The 27,799-nt window shown below is 42.5% G+C and overlaps 3 protein-coding genes and 1 long non-coding RNA gene across 8 annotated transcripts; 1 reads left to right on the top strand and 3 right to left on the bottom strand.

The window, feature by feature from the left end:
- Nucleotides 1-1,152: 1,152 nt before the first annotated feature.
- LOC139778932 (uncharacterized) lies at nt 1,153-21,423 on the bottom strand. Its single transcript, XM_071717074.1, has 10 exons — nt 21,074-21,423; nt 5,630-5,870; nt 5,283-5,441; nt 3,681-3,794; nt 3,229-3,585; nt 3,038-3,106; nt 2,885-2,953; nt 2,568-2,800; nt 2,243-2,402; nt 1,153-2,148 (listed from the first exon to the last, which is right to left on the bottom strand). Exons 2-10 carry the CDS (start codon nt 5,853-5,855, stop codon nt 2,018-2,020), a joined length of 1,518 nt encoding a protein of 505 aa, XP_071573175.1. The 5' UTR covers nt 5,856-5,870; nt 21,074-21,423; the 3' UTR covers nt 1,153-2,017.
- LOC139778931 (uncharacterized) lies at nt 5,884-8,190 on the bottom strand. Its single transcript, XM_071717072.1, has 2 exons — nt 8,154-8,190; nt 5,884-7,247 (listed from the first exon to the last, which is right to left on the bottom strand). The coding sequence occupies exons 1-2, from the start codon at nt 8,168-8,170 to the stop codon at nt 6,095-6,097; spliced, it is 1,170 nt and encodes a 389-aa protein (XP_071573173.1). The 5' UTR covers nt 8,171-8,190; the 3' UTR covers nt 5,884-6,094.
- Nucleotides 15,654-16,172, top strand: LOC139778914 (uncharacterized). Its single transcript, XM_071717054.1, has one exon. It carries the CDS (start codon nt 15,654-15,656, stop codon nt 16,170-16,172), a length of 519 nt encoding a protein of 172 aa, XP_071573155.1.
- Nucleotides 21,424-24,082: 2,659 nt separating the features above from the next.
- LOC139778933 (uncharacterized) lies at nt 24,083-26,590 on the bottom strand. 5 transcript variants are annotated; one of them, XR_011719739.1, is made up of 4 exons: nt 26,521-26,590; nt 25,795-25,941; nt 25,524-25,741; nt 24,083-25,341 (listed from the first exon to the last, which is right to left on the bottom strand). It is a non-coding gene; the product is annotated as an uncharacterized lncRNA (long non-coding RNA). The 5 variants fall into 5 exon arrangements; XR_011719736.1 differs by having other exon boundaries at nt 25,524-25,732; XR_011719737.1 differs by having other exon boundaries at nt 25,524-25,723.
- Nucleotides 26,591-27,799: the final 1,209 nt, after the last annotated feature.

The following is a 27,799-nucleotide window of genomic DNA, read 5'->3' as shown; positions in this document are numbered from 1 at the left end:
ATAGTAAAGCTAGTTTATTTGTTCAGACATCCACATTTCGACTGATTAGTATTATAGTAATAAAGGTATGCGCTAAGTCTGCACTTTAGCTAGATATCATAAAACATGTATCATTCCCAGCAAACACAGATATATAACGATTATATTGCCAGTATATAACGAAATGTAACACGCTATATAACACGATCGTAACAGTTATGCAGACGTTAGTTGTAATTTCGCATATATGGATTATTGCAGTTATATAATATAAATATAGCGATGTTATATAACATTTATATAGCAGTAATATACTTTAAAGCATTTTTGTTATATAACTGCAGTGTAACCGTTATCGTACATTTTATTGTATATTAATTAATTTATAATTTGCCTTTTGTACATACTAATTCCAGAAAAGGTTTTTAAATTAATTCTAAGCGAAAACAAACTGTTTTATTTGTTTTTGCTTAAAATTAATTTAAAAACCTTTTCTGGAATTAGTATGTGCAAAAGACATACATGTTTTTGCGTAGGAAAGGGACAAATATAAATATATATTGAATAATCATTTTATTAGATATATTTTGCACTCCAAACATGTAGAAAATATATATTATATTTTTCTATATATATTATATTAATATATAATAACATTTTTCTTATTTAATTAATGAACATTTTTGGTTAATAAACAGCTTTTTATCACAATACATATTGATCCGGTCAAGGATCATTCAAGGATTCCTTACATAAAATCTTTGGTATATTCTATGGAATATATATGCGATATATTCCAAAATCTAAATTTCATATTGGCTGGTGGCTTCCACATTCTTCAATTTAAACAGATCTACTGTTGTTGTATATATAATTAAATATAGGCTGTACTTGCACATATGTATATATAATATATATATTATTATAAGCATCAGACATGAATCTGTTTTTGTTGTGGAGTCCACCAGTCAATTCTCTATAAAAAATAATTATGTAAAACTAGTCAATTGTACAATCTCTGATTTTCAATCACAACTTTGTAAAAAGACAATCAAATTGCGTTCGTAAAAAAAGAAAAAATTTTACTAGCGGTTTAATGAACATAAGACATTTTAAGCACTGACAAGTGATTCAAATTTCAGAGTTGTATGACAATTAATATTGATCCTTATAATTAACTTATAATATATAACTTATATACTATCCTTTACTTCATCATAACGCGTTTATCTGTCGGACTTATACCTATAGTTTAATAATCTCTTTTCTGAATCATTTTACGAGCATGCTTGTCTAGTGGACATCAAAAGGAGATGTATTCATGTTTCCTCTGGAAGATTTATAGGCTAGTGCGGACTCTATTCCTAAAAGGGGCAGTTCCAGCACCCACTGGTCAAAGCTCGATCAAGGACATCGACCAATGCGGACTCTGTCCTCGCCAGAGGACAGTCCCAGCACCCACTGGTCAAAGCTGGATCAAGGACATCGACCAATGCGGACTCTGTCCTCGACAGAGGACAGTCCCAGCACCCACTGGTCTAAACCAGGAGTGCTGGCACTATCTCCTTGCAGAAATATTCCGCACTAACCTAAGTCCTCCATATAAGTACATCTCCATCTAATGTCTGATAAATGAGCACATTGTGCTCATTGCAATTGTAGGAGCAATTGTAAACAAATTAAAAAAGATTATTAAGCTGTAAGTACGAAAGATAATGGAAACATATCCATTTCTCTATGATTACATTGCAACCTCTAATTCTCAAACATGTCATAGTAAAAAAAATCCTATTGCATTAACCTTTAGACCGCCGGAAAGCCTAAATATAGGCTCTACGTATGATCGGAAAAAAATAAAAAAATAACATTTCTCACTTGCGGTTGAATAAACTAGAAAAACAGCTTTTAAGCGTTGACAATTAAGTGATTAAAATTTCAGAGGTTATAAAATAGTACAATGAGCCATAACAAAATATTATTGCAAATTTTTTAAGCCTTAAAATTAAAATAAACCTTTAAATACGTATGATGTATTTTCTTAAGTTTTGTTCTCCTTGTCCTTCTCTTTTTCTTCTCTTGTTTTACGCTGTTTTGCGAAGCGGATCCATTCAGCCGCGATGTTATCAAATTCGGACTCTGTGAGCGTCGAATGGTGCGAGGTAATATGTCCTTAAAACAAAAATAAAAATATGAGCAATATAAATAGATATTACAATAAATATATTTTTAATGTATAGGATTTTTAGCAACATTTCTTACATACTTCTTATCATTTTTATGAAATGTAAATTGTCCAGCCGGAAATTTTTTCGTACACCCTTCCAAGAGCAGTTTACGGCACACCCGTTGCTAAAAATCTTTTTCAGAATACGATGTATATTATCCCTCGGACCGTTTCCTCCGATTTTTAATAAAAATTGTTTCTGTAAAAAATGCAATTTCAAATTTTGCGTATTAATAATATATAAAGATTTAAAATAGATAATAGTAACTTCACAGTATGAAATAGTTACAAATCTATCAGTATTGTGGAAAAGTAGCAACAATTAAAAGTATAAATGAATGTAGAAATAAATGTATAAACTTACAAATTGCGTCACTGCTTCGTTTGAAGTTTTTAATAAAGAATCGAATTCTTTCATATTGTCTACTGTGGCCAACGGTAATAGTTCCACAATCAAACTGTCATCACTACCCACTGGATTTAATCCAATGGATTTAACGCTTATGATAGCTTTTTCCAGATTTATTTGTCGTTCTCGTACGTCCTTGAGAGTTAAATTTGATTTTGCTTGCATTCGTAACAGTCGCTGTAGGCTGCCTGCAACATCAACAATATTTTATTTATATAAAAGTACTTCATACGATTGCTACATAAAATATAAATAATGCAAGAATTATTTACGTTTTATACGATAAATATCGTTATTCTTCTGCTGTAAAGCTTGTTGAGCAACCAATGGAGACAGAGAATCTGAAATATTTAAATATATTTATTACATCCAGCAATTAAATACATTTACAAGTAATTAATCTTTCTTGCTAATATATGTCGTACTTATTACGGTTACATCTTGCCAAGTGTCCTTACTATATCCTGATGAAGATTTATTGTCTTGTTCTGAAACTGTATAAATCAATATTTTTAAATGACGGTTTTGACGTTCTATCGACATCATTTTGAGTACGCTGTTTTCACTGGGATATACGCATGACACACACAAAATGTACGTAATATCGATAACATACCTTGTGACGTTGGAATTTCATCGTTATTATGTTCTTCGTTATTAGATTCATCGTTATTATATTCATCGCTATTATATTCATCGCTATTATATTCATCGCTATTATATTCATCGCTATTATATTCATAGTCAGTTTCTTCGTCATCATGTTCATCGTTTCTTTCTACATCAGAAGGTTCGCGGTCGTCAAACAACAATGGTGACTTATTCCTACAGACAGTGCTCGTATTGACGTTTCCATGCCCTTGTTGTGACATTTTATTACGTTCATCGTTTGTTTCTTTGTTAAATGATTTCGAGCTCTTAGGATGCGATAGTGGTTTAGCAACACCAGTGTTGTTCGTTTTGAGTCGTTTTGCTACAAAAAATTAAAACATGAATTATATGTAAAAATTATATGACATACATGTATATAATTTATTGCATATAATTTATGTTATATTGATAAAATACCTTGTTGTGACGTTGCACCTTGTTCATATTCGCGGTTTGCTTCTTTTTGAGATGAGCCCAGATTTTCAGGGCACGATGGTGGCCTAGAAGTCATCACAATGTCGAGTGGTTTTTCTGCAAAAATCAATACATTTCATATAACTGCATTATAAATAAAAATAAAAACATAATGAGTAGGGGAGACCGGGGCTAACTCGACACTATTTTTTCAAAGGCAATTTTTAATATTTAATTAAAATTTTTAGGCAAATTCAATGGTATATATTTAAAGAGTGTTCCTTCAGGTACAAAATTGATTCAGAAAGTTTTGCTGTACGTCGCTTTGTTTTGCCGCCAGGAAAGGAAAAGTGACTTGACAAATTTTCGAATTGAAAAATGCCGGGGCAAACTCGACACCCCGCCGGGGCAAACTCAATACTTTGTCTGTTTGACACAATTTGATCTGGAACTTATTTTTTTACTATCTGAAAATGAAAATACATTGTTTATTGTGTATTTAAAAAGTACAAAAATTCGGAATAAAGTAGCTAGAACAATCATTTGAAATAATGAGAACAAAAATTGTTGAACTTTCAATTATCTTCATCTAAACTCATGTCTGAAAAACAATTAATGCAGGTAAACTCGCGATCGGACGTGCGCATACATTTGTCATGAGCCATACGGCTGCATGACAAGCATCGTTTGTTACTGGGAGCCGACGAAACGGCGTGGTGTTGACTTTGCCCCGGACGTCGTTTTTCACTTTTGTCATTTCAAAAACATGAAAATTTTGAAAATATCCAAAAACGATTATCGGATTCATATAGAGCATCAAATTTTCGAATAAAAATCACTTGTAAGTAGGTTTGCAAGAGTAAAGCTCAATGAAAGAGTAGAAATTTTCGAGATATCAGAAAAATTACTTTTCACCATCAAAAACGCTTATGTCGCGCAAAAAATTACACCATAACTCAGAATGTCATCAAATCCCGTTGATAATACTGGCACATAAAGACGCATTTACAGTAGGAAAGGCAAGTTTCTACGAGATTTAAATTAGCAAAAAGTCTAGTGTCAAGTTTGCCCCGATGTTGAGTTAGCCCCGGTCTCCCCTACTGGTAATAATTTATATTAATATTTTATAATTATAATAAGTTATTATTTATGTAAACTGCATGAATTATATTGAAGCGATAAATATTATGCAATTTAAAAATTTTTTTTATAACTTTATACTGTTGAAAATGTGTCATAAACAATATACACAAAATACTGCAACTTTGGAAACAATTCTTACTTTATAAAAAGATAGTACCGCAACTATAATACAAAAAATATTTCAAATATGTATTAAGTTTTTAGGTTGGCGCTACACTATGCGCGTTTTCGCGAATCGGATTCGCGAATCGTGCATTTGTATACTACGTGTGCTTAGCACGAATGGTGTACAAATGCACGATTCGCGATTCCGATTCGCGAAAACGCGCATAGTGTAGCGCCAGCCTAACGAGTTCAGGACATTGAGAAATACTTGTGCAGTATATAAAAAAAGACAACATTTATAATGTAAACGTGATATGTAGAATAAAAAGATATATTATTATTAATGCAAACACGTACTTCTTATATATTTTCGATGTTTTATTGTTGAGGACTCTTCTGGGTCGCTGCTAAAACGATTATATGGAACATGTTGCCTTTTTCCTCTTCCTAACCGTTCTTCATCGGTCGTCTGATATTGTGCATCTGCTGCATGTTTTCGTGCTGATTCAAGAGATGCTACAGAATAAAAGAAAAAGTCTATATAATGACAAACACATATAAAATCGAGAGACACAGTATGCTAAATATAGCGCGAGACAACCCTATATATCTATACGCGAACCGGCCACTCACGAGTATCCAAGGAACTTATTAATAACGACTGAACCGATCAAGTTCTAAGTATTAGGCTCCACTATACTTACTGCACAATTTTACGACGTTTATTTTATGAGTGGCCCATGTTTTACAATCCGGACTTTCACAGTTTGCAATCATCTGTGGACAGTTTGATGTTCTAGGCGGCCACCAGCACTGCGAGTCATCTTTTTGAATCCATGTTATTGGTATTTCTGAATATGTTAGGTCTGCGAGGAACTGTACAACCGCATAATTCCACATTCTTGCCTTTTGTTTCTTTTCACACGACATTGTTCCTTTTGCGATCTGTAATAAGGATTATAATATTTACATTAATATACATAACATCCACCAAAAATTAAGGTCTTACTAAACACTTTTACACCGAAATACCAACTTTTTGTTAACCTTCAGAACCCAAGATATCAAAATTTGCACGATATTTATCATAAAAAACGAAAGTTCAAAGTAAAGTACAAAATTATTGCGAAGTTAACATTAAAACATATTAAAATAAACTTGTACTGCACCTAATTATTAGTAAGAAGAAGCGGTATTGTAACATAAGAATCAACTTCATCGAGATATTTTACTTTAAAACATTTCTTTTGTATTCGTGTTACTGGAATTGTTATAATGTCAAATGTAGTACTGTTTGATAATAAAAATATGCCAAGCTTTCTCGAATCGCACGGTGCAGTAAAAAACGATTTTGGATTTATAAAACGTTTTACACGGGTACATAACACCCGATTTTGTTCAAATATATCTAAAATAAAAACGACAGAGTTGTCATCGAGAAAAGCACAATTGTCACTTTTATTTATTCCAATCTTGAAACATTTAAACTGTAGATAAGAAATGTCGTTATTATCTGATCGATGTTTATAAACTACAATTGGATATTGCACCGTGTGATTGTGCGGCTGGATTGGTACTTGTAATTCTTCAAAGATTCGATTTGATAATTCTTGTAATGGTTTTCCAGATTGATGTAGCTTCTTTTTAATTTTTTGCATATGATTTTCAAATTTAAAGCAGCTAAAATTGTCTAAACAACCAAAAGTTTTTACATCATTGGCAAGATGAACGAGATTATGAACATTGTATGACAAATATTCATTACCATAAATATTTCCATAATTGGAAACAAACCATACTAATAAAGAATTCGCATAAGCATTAAATGATATACATAATTGCGGATCGCTTAATATCCTTATAGCAACACTAAGAGAGACAAAATGATCATAAAGTATCGGTCGCATTACTGATTTCATAATAACAATTCCAGTATACAGTAAGAATTGACGAAACTCTGTAGCTTTCCATCTGTCCAGATCATGTAAACTTCTTGGTTTTCTGGCAAATTCAGATGGAATGCAGGACTTAATTGCAAGTAGATAATTCGAAACTGAATTTACACCTTCTGCTGACAATCTAATATTTTTGTTGCCTTTAACCCATAATTGCAGCAATCTTTTCATAACACCTAAACAAACTAGATGCATATAATCCAGTGCAATTTGTAAAACCATATCAATTAATAATTTTTCTAATATAGAATTACCTATGTGATGTTCAATTTGAATTCGATTTCTAAATGTTTCGTTTGTACGTAAAGTACAATCAATTTCAGGAAAAATGACTCTATTGTTGAAAAAATCGCCTTCTTGTACACATCTAGAACATGAAAAATATCCAGTATGACTTTTGATATATGTAATAAATGATCTAGCCGGAGCGTCACATACTATTGCATTAATAACAACCGTATATGTTTCATTGTAAACAGTTATACCACGTTGAGAAAGTTCAATAAATTCATTTACAAAATCAGTTAGAAATTCGTTAGCATCACTAGGCTTGCGCATACCATGATATACTCCAATTATGAAAGGCACTGTATAAACATCAATTTCCTCAATAGATGCCATAATAGGCCAAAATTGACTGCCAGAACTCTTGGACAGTGGCAAACCGTCTACATTTACATTTAATTTTATTTCCTTTGTCTTCAAAAATTTGTGATATATTTTTATGGATCGCTCCAAAGCAAAAGAAAGGCCAAAGTGTATGTAGTGACCATTACCTATAACTTTAAAATTTACAGACGCATTTCGTGGGGTTTGAAGTAAAACTCTAACATCACTAGGCAATTCTACATGACCGTGTTTTCTTAGAATCAAAAGTAATTTGTTAGCACTGTTATGTGAAATATTATCTTCCATTATTAATCTTTGTAAATCTGTTCGTAAAGTCGTTTCATCCATACAATCTGTGACATCTTCCAATGTCACAGGAGTGTCATTTTGTGATTCAATATGAGGTTCTTCATGTTTGCTTTCTACATGAGACTGTGAATCTAATGCATCTAATCCGTTTAGATCTGTCGGCAATGTAACATTTCTATACGAAATACAACCAATATTTACTGCTTCATCTACCGATTCATCTACCGCTTCATCTATCGATTCAAGTACTGGAGAAAGTGCTATGTTCCGAACAACTGATTGCAACAAAGGAGGATCTTCATGACAATTTAACATATAATTTATTAACTGCTCCTTTCGTGTCCTAGATAAATACCGTACATCCTTAGGCATGATGCAGGCAAGTTGTGGTCACTCACAGATAAAATGCTATACAAATATTACATTACGTTAAAAAATGATAAAATAATAAAAAATAAAATAATAAAATAATAAAATAATAATAGACAGCATTAATCATACAAAAATTATAAGAATCATATTTCATAATATTTTTAAGCATTTTATATTATTTATACATGTATAAATATAAAATTTATACATGTATAATGTACATATAACTTATGTAAAGCTTCTTTTATGTGTGCATATATATACATAAAGCTTTACATAAGTTATATATGTATATTATACATTGTGACGTTGCAGTTTCGCTGCATCGTTGCAGCGCCCCGCCGCCGTCACAAGGCGCGGGTTTCGCGACCTTTTCACGCCCGAGGACGGTTCCACGAATCGATGCGAGATCTCCAGGGGCATATTAGTCATTGCGTTACGATATACTGATCCCTTTTATTTTGTATTATTGCGTGGCGCCTCACCGAGCTGAGACTGGAGTTCCTGAGAGGATACAGAGGAAGCGGACGCGGAGTCGACGAGAAGGATAACGGCGAGAGATCGGACGACGGAAAGCGGATCGAAGCGACCCGCGGGCCGCCGAGAGCGACGGAGCGCAGGAAAACACGCGCGCGGCGCGTGACACAGCGGCGGGCGAGCCCATCATGGCAGGGCCCCGGGACGCCGGGGCGAAATCAGCTCACCTGCCCTCCTCACATTACTGACCGGATCCCGGGATGGTTGGCCACCATTCCCGAACCGACAGGAAGGAACGCGGGGGCCAAAAACGTCCCGTCCGCTGCCGGGAAGAATCCCGGAAAAATTGCCGCGCGAGCGAAGGGCCGTTTAGCGCCCTGCGGAAAGCCGTAATTCACGGCCCTACGCGCGAATCCGCCGCGAGCCTGCGAGCTCACCCCTCATTGGTCCGCGCTCCAACGTCGCGGGGCCGCGTACGCCCGAGGTGGGGTGCGCTATCGATTCCGCCATCGAGCGAAATTTCGGGAGCATTCGTAAATCGTCCTCGGTGATCGACGCACGTCGAAAGTCAAGTCGCGGTATTACCTCCACGTTAAGTCGCATTCCGGAGCCGAGTACGACGTCCGGCCGCTATCTCTTTCGACCCTTGGGACGACGGCGAGGACCCTCGGAAGAGAATCTGCCTACGGTGAGGTTGCCTCGGTAACATATTATGTAAAGCCACGACACCGCTCCCCGGGTCGCGCTCTCGCTCGGGAAAATTCGCGATAATTAGCGTATTCGCCGACAAGGCGTATTTAGCGATCGATAGCGAGAGCGAGGGGCACCGGAATGGTCTCGTGGCCGTGGGATCGCGATCGAAATCTACGAACCTCTGGAGATCGCGGTAGGCGCGTCGATGACGACGTTCGATATCGCGAATACGCCATTTCTCGCGCCCTTCACGTCCACGACCGCGTGTCTCGTTAGGCGTAGTATTTCGCCCGGTCGAACCTTAGATTCTGTACGCGTAATTAATGGCGTCAGAGGGATGTTCGCGTTGGTGTAATCGCGTTACTCACGATTCGCGTTCGGACATTTAGACTATCCTCGCGATATCGGCTACGTTGAGAGATTATTCGCGGAAGGTTGTGTTTCGCCTTAAAATACCATTCGCGTCGACCTAATGTTGCGTCTCGTTATCCCTCGCGGTAATTCCGTAATCTTTCTCGCGTTAATTCGAGTATTTCGCGTTATGCCGAGTGTCTCGGCGCATCATTTTTCGCGTTGGACGATCGCTGACGATCGCGTGTGTTGCGTTCGATCAGAATCACTGGCGTAATCTCAGTTCTTGCGTTAGGATAAATCGGTCATTTCGCGTTAGTTATAATATTGCTCGCGGTACTTCCGTATATTTTCTCGCGTTAGTTTAGTATTTCGCGTTTCGTCGAGCGCCCCGGCGCCTTTATTCTTCGCGTGAGGATATCCCTGGCGATATCACATGTTGCGTTCGTTCCTTCTTGCGTTGGGACGTTACTCGCGTCGCGTTCGTTGCGTTAGTTTAAGATTATTCTTTGCGTTAGTTTAAGATTATTACTTGCGGTAGATTAAGATTATGATTTGCGTTAGGTTAAGATTATTTGGCGACAGAATCCCGGCCCGGGTTTGGAAACTTGCGTTCACGCGCTCCAAGCGTGGCGCATTATAATTTCGCGGTATTGCGCGCTATTATTTCGCGTTTATTTCCGTTATGTCGTAGTCCGTCGTAATTTGTACCGATACTTTATGTTATTTGCCCGCGAAATATTCTACTATTATTAGCTGCGAAATTGTATGATCTCGAGGATTTTGTAAGTTTAGTTTTCCTCACACGTTTACTGAGTTAACGTAATTTTCCGTTTATTTCTGGCGTCCGCGTTATCATATTTGGTATTCGAAATTTGACGCCCGCGTTATCTACCACCTGCTATTTGCTTTTGTTTTGAAAGCCACATTGGCATTTACTGTTCATCCGGGGATCATTACAGAATAAATGTTATTCTTTATTTGTTAATGGCTTGAGTTACGACATTCTTTAGGCGTCACCCCGCCGAATACTGCGCTGCCCTTCATCAACCCCGCCCTGCTATTAGGTCGAGCTAGCCATTCCCTCGCACACCGACTCATTTCGTTTTGCGTCTCGTTTTTGGGTTTCTCGCGATTTCGCGGACGCGAATTCACGCGTCTGGCGCCCAACAAGAAAATCGTTTCGTGAAGTGTCGGAGGTGCGAGAGAATCACCGGAGAAGCCTATCATCCCGCTCTCCTTTCCCCTTTTGATCCGGCGCACGTCCCGGACCGCTCCGGGAGTGAAAAAGTCGTGACAAAATTTGGCGCCCAACGTGGGGCAGCCGAAGATCGTCGAAAGACAAGTACGTACAGGGCATTAGCGCTACGTGCGGGTGACAAGGTTTTCGCGGATTGCTTCTTGATTTAATATTGTGTCTGTCGAAATAAAGAATTGACCCCATCCTTATGTTATATATGCTATGTTTTTGATGCGATATTATTTGTGTTATGCTATCTTGTGTTCTGATATAATTTGTTTAACCACTTTCTTTCAGTTTTGTATGAAATCTTATTTTGGGAGCATTATTTAAATAAATGTGTTTGGGTGGGTTAGCGTTAGATTCGCGATAATCATTGCGGCCAAATAGCGCGTTGGAATTTGGAGAAAGCGCGATCGCGATACCATCGGAATTCTGTTTACGTCGGCGGAAGGCCGCTTCGGAAAAACTATTACTCTCGAGTTACCTTCACATTCCTTTCGCGTGTATTGTTCGCGTGTTATGCTATTCGATTTAAGAAAGGAACATCTTGATGAATAAATTTTCGCGCATTTAGTGAATGATTCGGTCGGACAGTTAGCGATAGTTTCTCTTTTTTTTTGGGAGCACAGTAGGATTCCGTCGGTTTCTCGCGAGCGGTAGATTTATCGTTTAAGAAGATTTTGCGATTTGTCGAAATGGATCCAATTGAGCTGAGCGACGAGTGGATTCTCCACGCTACTCGTGAACAGCGAATTGCCGAACTGAATCGCCGCGGGTTGTCTATCGACGGATCTGACACCGAGCTAGCGCTCCGGTTATTACGTTTGTTGACGGCCGCGCGCCGCAGTGGAGGCTCCGAAAGGGCATTCGATTCGAACCGCGTAGCCGACGCTGACTCGCGTCGCATGGCGGACGCTGAGTCGAACCACCCGGCCGACGTCGCGTATCTCGATATTCCGGTAGGCGACATCCGCCCGGATAGCCCGTCCGCGGGAATAGGTGCACACTCGGGGCACAGCCCTTCAAGCGTCCCCGGAGATAACGCGCATAGGGCCTCTCGGGATACGAACGGCAATTCCGCGACGACCATCTATAATATCATGCGGAAATGGGACTTAAAGTTTTCGGGCGCGCGCGGCGAGGATGCCGAGACGTTTCTGTTGCGTGTCGAGGAGGGCCGCGAATTGATCCCCGTGGAGGACGAGGATATTCTGCGATGCCTCCCGTTCTTCCTATCGGGTATTGCGCTTTACTGGTTTCGCGGAAAGCGAGAGCGCCTGACGACATGGACCGCGTTTAAAACCGCGTGGCGTACCCGTTTCGGCAACCCGGATTTTCAGTTTGCCCTTCGCGACGAGATAATGCGGCGTACGCAGGGGGAACAGGAGTCCGTAACGGACTACCTGACGTGCTTAAATACGCTTTACGATCGATTATCGCCGCCGTGGCGCGAGGAGGAAAAGGTCGGGTACGCACACCGACATATGCTTCCCCGGTTACAGACACAGATACATCGAGACTCGGTTCAAGATATGGACGCGCTCGAACTATGGGCCGCGCGTGCAGAGGCGAGTTACCGTGCCGCGCAAAACTATCGCGCTCCTCCTCCGCCAGAACGCTCTTTCTTCCCGGATTTAGCATACCGAACGCCCAAGGGCGCTAATCGCAACCCGGGGGGGAAACAACGCGACACCGTGGCCGCGCTCGGCGTGTCCCCCGCGAATGCGAGCGGCACAGGGACGGGGGCGAGAAAAGGTAAGGCCGGCGGGCCGAAAGCGAGCGCCCCGGCCCCGGCCGCGACCGCCGCCCCTGCGACAGGCGCGTCGGTCGCTTCTCCGACTTCCGCGAGCGTGAATCCCGCCGCCACGTGTTGGAACTGCGACCAAGCAGGACACTTTTCGCGCGATTGCCAGGCTCCGTCGAGAAGGCATTGCTACCGTTGCGGAAAGGTAGCGGTTACCACCCGGACATGCCCGACGTGTTCGGGAAACGAATAGAGGAGTCGCGAAAAAGGGGCAACCCGACTCCTACCCCCTCAGCCCCCGAAAATTTATCAATGGGAACTCGGGATGCCGCGTATAGCGCGTATAGCGATCGAGGAGGCTCGGCCTCTCTCAAGTTCCTCCGCGTGCAAATCGCGGGCTACGAAATAAGCGCGTTAGTAGATTCGGGTTCAAGTCGTACGTTTGCCGGTCCGGAAGTTACGGCGTTAATTAGGGAACTCGGTTTTTCGTTCACTTCGACTGGCGGGAAACGTGTGACGACCGCGACTAATCAAACCGCGAGAGTGAGGGGGGAGGTAAAGGTTCCCGTTAGCATACACGGTAAAACTCTGAATCTGAGGATTCATTCGCTACCGACTTTAGCGTTACCGTGTATCTTGGGAGTAGATTTTTTGAAAAATTTCGGGATAAATGTAAATTTCGCGAGCGATACTTGGAGTTTCGCGGACGATCCTTCGCGGCAGTATTCTTTTGAAAAAGGTTCGTCGAGTTCTCTCGCGAATGTTCGGGTGATCTTGTCCGAGAATGAAAGCGTAAATCTCGAGCCAGGTCAATCGGGTGAAGGGGAAAAGACACGAAAGCCTGAGGCGTCACCTCTCGTTTGTTGTGGGTTAAGTGAATTGACGCCGGACCAAGAAAAGCGTCTACAAGAATTTTTAGCGTCTCAAATTACGATTAATTCGGACGAGCTCGGGGCCACCACGTTAACCGAACATAATATCGAGGTCGGAGACCACCCTCCTATTAGACAGCGTTGCTATCCCGTATCGCCGAAAATAAAGGAGGCTATCTACGACGAAGTAGATCGGCTGTTAAAAGCCGGTATTATCGAGCCATCTCAGAGCGAGTGGTCGACGCCGATCGTGATGATCAAGAAGCCCAACGGGACGTACCGTTTTTGCCTAGATTTCCGGCTAGTAAATAACGTTTCGAAAAAGGACGCGTACCCGTTGCCGTACATGAACGGAATTCTCGATAAACTGCGAAAAGCCCGATACATTTCGACCATAGATCTGAGCCAGGCCTACTTCCAGATTCCGTTATCGAAAAGGAGTCGGGAGATCACGGCTTTCGCGGTACCGGGAAAAGGCCTTTTTCATTTCAAGCGGATGCCGTTTGGCTTAACGGGAGCCCCCACAACCTTTCAGAGATTATTAGATCGGTTGATCGGACCAGAGATGGACCCGTACGCGTTCGCGTATTTAGACGATATCGTGGTGGCTACCGAAACGTTCGAGGAGCATCTCGAGTGGTTGAGCCGCGTTTTCAAGCGTATTCGCGAAGCGGGCTTGACAATAAACCCCGAGAAGAGCAAATTCTGTCGCTCTCAGGTGAAGTATCTAGGATTTTTGGTCCAACGGGAGGGGTTGAAGGTCGACCCTGACAAGACCGTTACGATTAGGGAATATCCCGCGCCGCGTAACCTTCGGCAATTGCGGCGATTTATTGGTATGGCGTCGTGGTACCGCCGTTTTATTCCGCAGTGCGCTACTCGCTTAGAGCCGTTAACGCGACTACTTAAAAAGAATCAGGCGTGGGAGTGGGGCGAGGACCAGCAAGCCGCGTTCGAGACTATTAAGGAGTGTCTCACTTCTCCACCCACATTGTCGTGTCCGGACTTCAGCATACCGTTTGAATTACAGACCGACGCCAGTTCCGTCGGCTTAGGCGCGGTGTTAACGCAACAGATAAACGGGGCCGAACATGTAATTGCTTTCGCGAGTAGGGCCCTGTCTGACGCGGAAAAGAAATATTCGACAACCGAACAAGAATGCCTCGCAGTCATATGGGCGATTAAAAAGTTTAGGCCGTACCTAGAAGGCTACCGATTTACTGTCATAACGGACCATAGCAGCCTCCGGTGGCTACATAATTTAAAGAATCCGACCGGACGTTTGGCGAGATGGGCTCTCGAACTCTTAGAGTACGATTACAGTATCGAGCATAGGAAAGGTGCGATGCACCACGTGCCGGACGCGCTCTCGCGAATTTACGAACAGGACGTTGAGTTGTGCGCGGTCGCCGCCGTCGAGGACGAGTGGTACGTAAAACGATTAAACGAGGTTAACGAACGCCCGCGTCGATTCCCGGGATGGAAAATAGACGGAGGAAAATTATATTTCCGCCGACCTCGCCCTGTCATAAACGAGACCGTAGTTGATTTGGACCAATGGAAGCTCGTCGTGCCGAAGGAGTCGCGCGAGGAGATAATACGCGAGAGTCACGATCCGCCTCAGGCCGGACACTTGGGCGTGGAGAAAACCTACCGCCGTATCGCGATAAGATATTATTGGCCGCAGATATTTAAGGATATCGCCCGGTACGTGCGCCGGTGCGATACCTGCCAACGGACAAAAGTGGAACAAGACGTTCCCGCGGGATTAATGGGTCAGCGAGTAGTCGAGGCTCCGTGGACAGTTATCGCCGCGGATATTATGGGGCCGCTCCCGCCCAGTAAATCGGGGCACGCGTATCTTCTCGTGGTTCAGGATCTATTCACGAAATGGATTGAGTGCTGCCCGCTCCGGAAGGCGACCGGCAAAAAGATTCGGGAAGCGATCGAAGATCTCGTCATTTTTCGTTGGGGCGCGCCGCGCGTGCTGCTGACCGATAATGGTACCGAGTTTCTAAATCGCGAAATACAATCGTTGGCTGAGCAATATGGGTTTCACCATTCGACGGTACCGTCGAGAGGGTTAACCGGGTTCTCAAAACAATGATTACTGCCTTTTTGGGACGAGACCACCGTGAATGGGACCAACATATTCATGAATTTCGTTTCGCGTATAATTCCGCGTATCACACGTCGCTACAAGCGACACCGGCGTTTTTAAATTTCGGGAGGGAACCACAGCCGGTCAATGTATTCCGCGGCCGAAACGGGGCGGCCGAAGTGGAACTCGCGGACCCGGAAAAGTGGGGCGAAAGGATGGCGCGAATCCGACTACTGCGGGAATGGATCGTGGAAAACTTGGAGGCCGCGAGACAAAAGCAAACGCGGTATTATAATTTGCGTAAGCGGGATCGGCAGTTTGCGGTAGGCGAACAGGTGTTAAAAAGACAACACGTTTTATCGTCCGCCGCGCAACACGTTTCTGCGAAATTGGCCACGAAATTCCATGGCCCGTTTACCGTTAACAGGATTCTGTCGCCAGTCGTGTATGAACTCGCCGATTCGTTAGGCAATTCGATGGGAAAAGTCCACATTAAGGACTTGAAACCCTATTTGGAATAAGAGTCGCCCCCCCCCCCCTTGAGCCTTTCTGTTATTACGAGAGATTTACGCCTTGAGTCTTTCCCTCCCTTAGGCTATCGCTTATTGAGGGAGAAAGAGGATCTGGGGCTACGATGGAGGCTGACCCCGACCGACTAAATCGGTGGGTCGACCGAATGCTTGCAGAGGACGACCCTGCCGACCGCGTAACCCGATGGGTTAATAGGCTGCTTAGGGTGGATCAAGCTCACCCGGGGTTCTGGCGGGCGCTAGGCGACCGGATGTTCCGACACTCCCGGCGACATACGGGCGGAACGGAAGGGCGAGATGGGTCCCGAAGAGCGGTGGCCGCCCAGGCCACCGTAGAGACCCAAGACGCGGTCACGCAAACCGTCCCGGTAGTCAGGGAGGTCGGCACACAAGCCAGCCCGGAACGAAGAGCTTCCCCGTCCACCTCATCGGAGGGATCCCGTGAAGGAGGTATGCTGTGGTGGTTGCAGCAGTCGCCCGACTGGGAGGGGGCCCGTTCGACGTCGGTCTCGGGACTCCGGTCTTACGAGGCCGTTGACTGGCCGTCCGTTCCGCGGGACCCCCGCCCGGAAGCCCCACTGGCGGAAGGAGGCGAGAGGGACGTCAGCCCCGTGGCGAGGGAGACCTGCTGGAACTGCGGCTCTCCCTCCCACTTCGCCTATGAGTGCCCTCAACCGAGGCGAACAGGCCACTGCTACCGGTGCGGCAGAGAGGGGTGCACCGTCCGCACGTGCCCGGAATGCGGCGAGGCTTGGTGTAAGGAGGGCCCGTTTAAGGGAGGCAAAGGTCACGATCGGGGCCAGGAAGCTCCACGAAGGCGAGGACCTCCACCAGGGACACCCCGCTACTAGAGCGCGAGGCGGCACTACCCTCGGGCCTGGCTGGCCTGAGCGGGGAAGAGAGGACTTCGACGGCGCACCTTCGCCCCCCCCTTTTTCTTTCTTTTCGTTACGAAAATTCCATTGTTTTTTTTTTGAACTCAGTCGAAATTGATTTCGCGTTTGCCCCGGATACCGCGGGGTCGAAAATTTTTTTTTGTGGTTTTAAAACCTGTTCCTTCTTTTTTTTTCTTTTTCGTTTTCCTTCTCTCTTCTCCTCGTACCGCCGTCTGAATCGGCCCTAGTAGGTTAAGCTCGCTCCAAAATTTTTTTGTTGTTGTCCGTAGAAACCCTTTTCGTTTGTGTGTGATCTTAACTTTAATCGGACGTTACCTAAGAGCGAATGCTGTAAGTCCCTAACGAGAGCTCAATGGGCTATGAATAAATATTTTATTGTAAATAGAGTGAAATCCTTGAACCCACCCCCGAGACTTCCGTTCACTTGTTAGTTTCCGAATTGCGAAAAACATCGCCGTTAAAGTAATCGGCGTATCCGAGAGTAAGCGTTGCCGCGTGAGCCCGATAATACGTTGAAGAGCCGCGATGGAAATAAAGTTGCGCTCCCGTTCTGGGGTCGGCGCGTCATTTCGCGTTGGTGTTGGTGTGCTCGCCGAGAGCGGCGTAGCGAACTTAGCCACGGTACAAGCCGGCGTACCGGGCTACTAAGGGGTGCATCCCCGTTGTAGTCGACGCGTCCTAAGAATAGAAGGGCGGTCGACTCTGACGAAAAATCGTCGACGCGTCCTAGGAATAGAAGGGCGGTCGACACTTAGCGTGGTTAAATCGTCGACGCGTCCTAAGAATAGAAGGGCGGTCGACATTTAACATGGGTTTAGGCGGTCGGCACCAAGCGCGAGGCAGCTAATCGTCGTAGGCCATCGTAAAAGTCCGACTTGCGTCGTGTCGGTACACGAAGGGAAACGGTCGAAACTTGCGTTCCGAACTACGATTCCGAGGTTCTTGCGACGCGTGGGAAGGGGACTAGAATAAGGACTATTATTTTTGTGTGATTTTTTTTGTGTTTTGTATCGTCACATCTTGTGTTGGTCTGGAGCCCTTCGCTGGAGATCTCGATCGCACGAGCGCTCTCACGGTAACCCCGGGGAGGCGAGTGGCTAAAGTGGAGGCAACCGAGCCCGGTATGCTCCCTCTTGGGGTGGGGTGTTGTGACGTTGCAGTTTCGCTGCATCGTTGCAGCGCCCCGCCGCCGTCACAAGGCGCGGGTTTCGCGACCTTTTCACGCCCGAGGACGGTTCCACGAATCGATGCGAGATCTCCAGGGGCATATTAGTCATTGCGTTACGATATACTGATCCCTTTTATTTTGTATTATTGCGTGGCGCCTCACCGAGCTGAGACTGGAGTTCCTGAGAGGATACAGAGGAAGCGGACGCGGAGTCGACGAGAAGGATAACGGCGAGAGATCGGACGACGGAAAGCGGATCGAAGCGACCCGCGGGCCGCCGAGAGCGACGGAGCGCAGGAAAACACGCGCGCGGCGCGTGACACAGCGGCGGGCGAGCCCATCATGGCAGGGCCCCGGGACGCCGGGGCGAAATCAGCTCACCTGCCCTCCTCACATTACTGACCGGATCCCGGGATGGTTGGCCACCATTCCCGAACCGACAGGAAGGAACGCGGGGGCCAAAAACGTCCCGTCCGCTGCCGGGAAGAATCCCGGAAAAATTGCCGCGCGAGCGAAGGGCCGTTTAGCGCCCTGCGGAAAGCCGTAATTCACGGCCCTACGCGCGAATCCGCCGCGAGCCTGCGAGCTCACCCCTCATTGGTCCGCGCTCCAACGTCGCGGGGCCGCGTACGCCCGAGGTGGGGTGCGCTATCGATTCCGCCATCGAGCGAAATTTCGGGAGCATTCGTAAATCGTCCTCGGTGATCGACGCACGTCGAAAGTCAAGTCGCGGTATTACCTCCACGTTAAGTCGCATTCCGGAGCCGAGTACGACGTCCGGCCGCTATCTCTTTCGACCCTTGGGACGACGGCGAGGACCCTCGGAAGAGAATCTGCCTACGGTGAGGTTGCCTCGGTAACATATTATGTAAAGCCACGACACCGCTCCCCGGGTCGCGCTCTCGCTCGGGAAAATTCGCGATAATTAGCGTATTCGCCGACAAGGCGTATTTAGCGATCGATAGCGAGAGCGAGGGGCACCGGAATGGTCTCGTGGCCGTGGGATCGCGATCGAAATCTACGAACCTCTGGAGATCGCGGTAGGCGCGTCGATGACGACGTTCGATATCGCGAATACGCCATTTCTCGCGCCCTTCACGTCCACGACCGCGTGTCTCGTTAGGCGTAGTATTTCGCCCGGTCGAACCTTAGATTCTGTACGCGTAATTAATGGCGTCAGAGGGATGTTCGCGTTGGTGTAATCGCGTTACTCACGATTCGCGTTCGGACATTTAGACTATCCTCGCGATATCGGCTACGTTGAGAGATTATTCGCGGAAGGTTGTGTTTCGCCTTAAAATACCATTCGCGTCGACCTAATGTTGCGTCTCGTTATCCCTCGCGGTAATTCCGTAATCTTTCTCGCGTTAATTCGAGTATTTCGCGTTATGCCGAGTGTCTCGGCGCATCATTTTTCGCGTTGGACGATCGCTGACGATCGCGTGTGTTGCGTTCGATCAGAATCACTGGCGTAATCTCAGTTCTTGCGTTAGGATAAATCGGTCATTTCGCGTTAGTTATAATATTGCTCGCGGTACTTCCGTATATTTTCTCGCGTTAGTTTAGTATTTCGCGTTTCGTCGAGCGCCCCGGCGCCTTTATTCTTCGCGTGAGGATATCCCTGGCGATATCACATGTTGCGTTCGTTCCTTCTTGCGTTGGGACGTTACTCGCGTCGCGTTCGTTGCGTTAGTTTAAGATTATTCTTTGCGTTAGTTTAAGATTATTACTTGCGGTAGATTAAGATTATGATTTGCGTTAGGTTAAGATTATTTGGCGACAGAATCCCGGCCCGGGTTTGGAAACTTGCGTTCACGCGCTCCAAGCGTGGCGCATTATAATTTCGCGGTATTGCGCGCTATTATTTCGCGTTTATTTCCGTTATGTCGTAGTCCGTCGTAATTTGTACCGATACTTTATGTTATTTGCCCGCGAAATATTCTACTATTATTAGCTGCGAAATTGTATGATCTCGAGGATTTTGTAAGTTTAGTTTTCCTCACACGTTTACTGAGTTAACGTAATTTTCCGTTTATTTCTGGCGTCCGCGTTATCATATTTGGTATTCGAAATTTGACGCCCGCGTTATCTACCACCTGCTATTTGCTTTTGTTTTGAAAGCCACATTGGCATTTACTGTTCATCCGGGGATCATTACAGAATAAATGTTATTCTTTATTTGTTAATGGCTTGAGTTACGACATTCTTTAGGCGTCACCCCGCCGAATACTGCGCTGCCCTTCATCAACCCCGCCCTGCTATTAGGTCGAGCTAGCCATTCCCTCGCACACCGACTCATTTCGTTTTGCGTCTCGTTTTTGGGTTTCTCGCGATTTCGCGGACGCGAATTCACGCGTCTGGCGCCCAACAAGAAAATCGTTTCGTGAAGTGTCGGAGGTGCGAGAGAATCACCGGAGAAGCCTATCATCCCGCTCTCCTTTCCCCTTTTGATCCGGCGCACGTCCCGGACCGCTCCGGGAGTGAAAAAGTCGTGACAACATATACTAGACATTACAGACGCGCGCGCTTCGCGCGCGCCATTTAGCTTTAACATTATGCTATTACTATTACACTATTAACCCTTGATACACACAACTGTCAAAATATACAATGACAGCTGCAAATAACTCGCACAACGCATCGAGATAACCAATCGGCATCGCGGAAAAGAGGCTTCAATTTTTCGATACAAACGAAATTCACTCAGTTAACACGCCTTTTTTAAAAGTGGATAAATAATTAAAAATGCTTAAAAATATTATTATCACAAAATTTTATGTGCAATAATGTGCACAACGTGTTCCAAGCTTCTAACATATATCACATACCTTCAAGTAGGTTATTTCTCGTCGAATCAAAGTCACGTCCTCGACCGTCTCTCGTACCTAAGACTATTTATAAATGTCGGGAGTAACGCATCGATCTCACGGTTAGGCACTTAATTTTTCGCCCTTCGCCTTTGCTTCAGATAAATTGTTTTACGATATTTATAAGTACACGGTTGCTCTATATATTTGTCACCATTACGCATTGCTGACAATATTCTGCTTTTATTCTATTAAAGAAAACCTAGAAAGAAAAAAGCTTGGTTACAAATCGCGCAAATTGTTACTATTTCAAATTATGAAATAGCTAAGAATTGAACAAACCAATATCGAAAAAATAAAAAAAAAGATCAATTAATCTTTTGTATAGGAACATCGAAGACAAGCTTGCGTAATTTTCGAGGATTAGTCGGGAGGAGTTCTAGCGTTCTTAAGTAGTTTTTTAAAAAAAGTTCCATCGTTTAAAACAGAGAAAAAACGCCATTTGAAGAACTAGGAGATTAACTTTGCGATGGCTCTCATTATCTCGAAGTCTTAACTTTCATTACAGTTCTTAAAAGACTTAAAATAATTTCACAGTGTTCGCGCGCGAGCGAGAGTGGCCGCGCCGAACGAGAAGTGCCGGGATCGCTCAGAGAGAGCGAGAGGTGAGAGCGACGGGAGCGATGTGCAGAGCGTGGTATGATCCTTTGCGCTCACACAATAAGTTCCGCGATACTTGCTTCGAGTGCACCGAACACCAAGTTATCGATTTCGATCGCACGTACTCGTACGAGACGCACGGAGTGCTCGCTCGAGAGGCACAGAGTATTCTGCCCGTTTGCTCCGAAATTACAAGCGGGAGAAATCGGCGCGATGCCCTTATTGGCTGACGATTCCGTGACCGCACGTGTCACGCTCTGCGAACGTGTCCAGCTGAATAGAAACACGCGGCTAGCACGACAATACAAAAGACGAAACGCTAGGCGATTTGTAAATATCAATTTAAGAGAAACGCTTTTGACGAAAACAAATATGAATTTAAGTTTAAACCAGAGTCGTTACACATTATTTATTCCTTAACACACAGTTTTATTAATTCTACATTGGTCGTTCAGAAACTTATGTCAAAGATATCTCAAAAATTAACTTAAAAATTATTATAAAAAAAAACATTATACAATCGTTATGTTGTTAGATAAAAAGAAAAAAGCATGCTATTATAAAAAAAACTTTTGCAAAATAGTATTGTTTTAATATACGATGTTACTGCGAAAAGTAATAAAGTACATAATTTTAACTTTGTGCTCCAAAAGTTTCAAAGCGTTAAAATAATCTAGTTAATTTTTGATTGTGTTTTGTATAGAAAACCAGGTTAAAATAACATTATAATAAAGCCAATTTTCGGATTTAAAGGATATTAATATGGAAAATATAGAATGTAAAATAATTACCGTGTAATCGTGAAAATTTCATTTACAAAATATATATGTATATTATCTAGCATTATGATTTCATTAAAAATAGTTTTGTCTTAAAAAGATGTTGAAATTAAATAATTATGTCACATAAAAGAACAAAAAACAAGAGATATTTAAATGCAATCAACAAAATTAAAAAGAATTATCAAGATTAATAAGAAAATATTTTTAGAAACATTTAAGAAAAGAAACTAAATCTTTTTTAATGCCATTTTTGAATATTTAATATTTCAAATCTCTAATCAAGTGCAATTATAATGTACAATGCTCCGAAATATATTTTTCCATACAGAACTTTTGTATAGTACAGACAATTATATATATCCAAATTAATATCTTCCCCTAAAGAATGATTTTCAAAGAAAAAATTAAATAAAAATAAATATCGTTAAATAAAAAAAATTTTAACCTATTTCCATGTACTAAAAGACCGTCGACTTAGACCGGATATTTTCCGTTTTACGCACGATGCGCATAATGCATTATTTATCCTTTGTTTATTAACACTCGATGAATAACAAGGAAAAATGATGCATTATGCGCATCGTGCGTGAAACGGAAAATACCCTCCGACATACGACTGTACGACTGATTGTAGACCGACCCTTAGGGTATTTCCGTTTCACGCATGATGCGCATAATGCATATATCATTTATCCAATTGTTTATTAACACTCGATGAATAACAAGGATAAATAATGCATTATGCGCATTGTGCGTGAAACGGAAAATACCTCCTAATGTGCACAACGTGTTCTAACCTATAATAGCTCGATCAAGCTATCTCTCGTACGAGGGCGAATCAAAGGCACGTCCTCGACCGTCTCTCGACGGCGTCGCGTCCTTTCACGAGCGACGGGCCGTCGCGCACACGAGACACCCGCGAACGCGGTTCACGATTTCACACGGACGGGCGCGGTCTTCCAAATGAATATCGTCGCGATAGGCACGAGGCACGATGGCACTAGCAGAAGCGGCGAGAGACCGCGAACTTGCGTGCGCCGCTATGGCGCATGCTATCGAGGTTATATAATTCCGGCGGTAATTGAAATTATGTTATATAATATTTATATAATATCAACGCAACCGTTGTTGTATAACACGCATATATAACAGTTGTATTAATGTGCATTTATTATAACATATAAATAACGGAGCAACATAATAGTTTTATAACCTAGTTATATTATAGTAATAATGTAAAGTTATATAACTGTTATGCTACTCCAGTATAACACCTGTTATATAATCTGTTACTCCCAGGTTATATATCAGTTATATTTGGTGTTTGCTGGGTTCTTTCTCTCTGGCACATCATACATTGGTATTACTAAGTATACGTTTACTTTCTTTTTAAATCACGCGAAACAATGCAGAAAAAAACTCGATATCGAATCCTAAAGTTTGATATAGTATGCTTAGACTGTAATAAAAGTAAAAAAAAAAGATATATATATATATATATATATAATAATTAAAAGAAAAGGAAAAAAAGAAAAAAAAGAAAGAAAGAAAAGCTAAATTACGTGAAAAATGTATTCGGAAATAAAAACCGACTCCATGTGCACATCTGACCATGTTAGAATTGAACAAGTCATTTTCGCCATCATCATGATGCTATTAATCAACATAGTTTTGAAACGTAAAAATCTAGTGTTGTTAAATAACTCTAATCGTAAATCAAAAACTCAATTTTCTCAAGTAAATAGAAAGAAACATCATTGGGAACACCTTTGAACCAGAATTTCTTGAAGCTGCCGCCTACCATTGTTACGATTAAATAATAACAGAAATCCATTTTCCTTGTACCGCATCAAGTTACATCTTAGTTATGTCACATTCATTTTTCGGTTTTCATAATCACCTCCGATAGCGCGTATCAAAGTAATCGACGAGATTATTGGGTCGAGTAATAAAGTGATAAAGTATGTCTAATCGACTTAGCAACAATACATATTTTACCTCAATACGGAACATTCGTGAAAAGTATGTTGAATAATTTGCCCATCGGATTAAGACACTATCAAGCTAAATTAAATAAACTCGATACCAGAACATCACACTACGAATACCAAATTGTATATATTGTGTAAGTACTGAGCGACATATCTAGATGAAAAATCTATCCAGAGCGATAATTGACGTACAAACCGCGCGTTATCCAACCTAATATTGGATCGTTAAACGTTAACAAGTGACCAAGGTGTACCATACGATACATCCACATAAGTTAGGAGAGCTTAGTATAAAAATGAGGCACAGTTTCACAATCAGGGAATCCTTCTTACCAAATGCTACTCCTCTATCTCCCAATAAATATATCCGTATATCAAACATGACAGTGTAATTACCATCATTAAACTAAACCATGCATGGATATTAATATTATGTGTCCTTAAATGTGTTTAAGGAGAATGACGATTTCTTAAATAACTGTCGTATTCTTATGTCGGTAACAAACAGTCTTAACAACGAGTGTAGACTAATCATGACGCGTTCTATAATCGTGTAATCCTTGCGTCGGTATGCGTCATGTTACGTGCTGGGAGTTAATAATTCTCATCAGGTGTAACGTAGCAACGTTAGTAGCGATTGGCGATTGGTGACGACGCAACGTAATTGCTTAATCACTGGTACCATTAATCAGAGTTTCTTTAGGCTTATTGCTCTGCTGCATATGAGGAGGACGAGACCGATGTTCTCTTTGGCCTTTAGGTCCCTGAGAACTGTTGTTAGATATGGATACGTCGTTCGCGGGTGTTCCTTCCTTGCTATTCATGGTCGATTGGTCGCACGGGCCGGCATTACTGCCTAAACAAATGTATATAGATTAACTCTAAATGTATTCATATACATATACAAATATGCGCGTCAGCCTACCGATCAAGCACGTCTTTCACACGCGTACACACGCACACGTGTACACGCGCACGTGTACACGCGCACGCACGCACACACACGCGCGCGTGATCAATAAGTATTATTATTATTACCTTTATCAATGCTTGAAACATCTTGGCTGTCTAAAACAGTGTCTTCGTCATCGGTAGTACGACGATATTCATCTCTGCGATCTCTACGCTAGGTTGGAAGATGACTTTGTCTGCCACTCATATATCCTAAATTACTTCTCTGATAACCACCTCTTGACAGTAAAGCCCGAACGCAATCTTCACTGCTGTCCAAAATATCTCTACGTAATCTTAATAAACTTTTATAAAACAATTTCGAAATAATACAAGCGATAATAATTTTTATTATTACCTCTCTATATATCTTAAATATGCATGAATTTTCTTCCAACTATATTTGTAATGTCATCAACTTTTCACGCTTGTTGAATATTTGCACCATGAGCACTTAATAGCTAATCCCATCAGATCTTCTCGAACATTAAATTCATCGGTATATCTAAAATAAGGCAAATTTTACATAATGCAAAAACAGTAATTATTACATCTGCTTATATATATAAAATATATGATTACAAAGATAAATATAATTTACTGTCTGTATCAAAAATCTATAATTACTGTAACGTATACCTTAGATTAGATTTGTACGAACAAGCAATAAATATTGAAACATTATAGATGACGTTAAAAGATAATAGTTACTTTCCATTTACATCAAAACTCAGATAATTCTCACTTGTGATGTCATTCTGTCTTTATTATTCATGAATTGCCAAAAAGGCTAGAACGACGTCACAAGTGAGAACTTATCTGAGTTTTGATGATGTAAAAATGTAAAGCACCTATTAATATGTAAAATATAATTTATATATATTTATTTATTTACTAATAATATCATGTATATTTATATAAAATTCTAACCTCGCGAGACACCACGCGAGCACACGTCATTGCGTTAAAAGATATTAATGTATAATATAATTTATATATATTTATTTACCAATATTTTATCAATAAATATATATATATAATAGTGAATTATATTTATTATATTATAATAAAAAATCCTACTAACCTCGCAAAACACCACGCGAACACACGAGTTCGGCTTGAGCCACCGTGCGAGGCGGACGTGTTTGCGCGTTGCTTGATTGTTTGCCGCGAGTCTATCTCGAGTCTTGAACTCTGAGTTGCGTGCGGGGGGGGGGGTAATTATTGGAGGTCCTTATTTGGGAGGGCTAACTATCGCTAATTAGTTTTGCTCCCCCCCCCTCGGAGGGGGAGCACAGATCTATTTTCCTCCGTGAGAAAGTGAAGAGGATCCTTATGCAGTCAACGGACTTGACCACGAGACGCCCACGTGATAGCCCTCTGCTCTCTGACGATGACTCGGAGAATTTCAGCAAGAAACAACGCATCGGCACATCTGAGCGGGAATTCGACAATTTCTCCCAGAGAATAAGAATGGAGAAAGGTACACGTGAGCGGAGCGATCTAACCGTCGTTAATAGTAAGGAGACTGATATCGAGATGGAGGATAATTCCTTCACGAGTTTAGAGGAAACTAGAGGTCGTGACCTTTTAATAAACAAAACGACCTTGAATGCCACGGGCTTCAATAGCACGCAGTCATCTGTAGATAATAATGCGAATGACACGAGTTCGACACGTGTAAGTAACGTGAACGTTCCCCCGGTGCCGGATAAAGAGACGTATACTGTTTGCGATTCCGTATTGAGAAAATGCAATAATAATTCTGACGTGCAAAAATTTGTGAGATATGATGACGATCATAAGGGAATCGCTAAGATTACTATACGCCTCCCCCATGACCAATCCTCTACAACAAAAGGTAGGAATCGTATCAAGATGTGGATGTTGCTTAATGAGATGCAGATTTGCCCGTTAACGCTGGAGATGACTAACCATTTTTCGGCTGAATTAGAATTTAAGGATTTCTCTTTTGCTAATTCTGCATTAGACATTATAGGTAAACAATCGAAACTCACGGCTTTCCTGGAACAACGTGCAATTATATGTAAGGGGGTCATCTCGGACTGGCCTTCCAGTATCCCGGCCCTGTGGGACGTGATTCAGGATAAAACTGGTATTCTTAAAATGGAGAGGATGTTACGGCGAAGATGGGACCCCGAGCAGCAGAAATCTAGTCTAGTCAGTACGGACAATATTATTATTACATTTAAGGCCGATAAGACACGAGATCTTAGGATCTTTGGGAACGGCGTGGGACTGAAAGTTAGACCGTATGTACCGCCCACTCGTCAGTGTTACAACTGCTTTAGATTTGGCCACTCTAAGATTGCTTGCAAGAGTGAAACGCGGTGTATCGTCTG

Source organism: Temnothorax nylanderi, unplaced genomic scaffold, assembly GCF_030848795.1.
Source record: "Temnothorax nylanderi isolate EJ_2023f unplaced genomic scaffold, tnyl_v1.0 TNYL_tig0202_pilon, whole genome shotgun sequence".
NCBI lineage: Eukaryota > Metazoa > Arthropoda > Insecta > Hymenoptera > Formicidae > Temnothorax > Temnothorax nylanderi.
The sequence above is the reverse complement of the archived record's forward strand: the minus strand, read 5'-3'. Positions and strand labels throughout refer to the sequence as shown.

Bases quoted from the DNA above. Each gene is read 5' to 3' on its own strand.
- LOC139778932 (XM_071717074.1), bottom strand. From the start codon at position 5,855: ATGTCGTGTGAAAAGAAACAAAAGGCAAGAATGTGGAATTATGCGGTT. The intron at 5,442-5,629 runs GTAAGTATAGTG...TTTATTCTGTAG, and splicing joins AAACGTCGTAAAATTGTGCA to CATCTCTTGAATCAGCACGA. The intron at 3,795-5,282 runs GTACGTGTTTGC...TGATTTTTGCAG, and splicing joins ACATCGAAAATATATAAGAA to AAAAACCACTCGACATTGTG.
- LOC139778914 (XM_071717054.1), top strand. From the start codon at position 15,654: ATGATTACTGCCTTTTTGGGACGAGACCACCGTGAATGGGACCAACAT.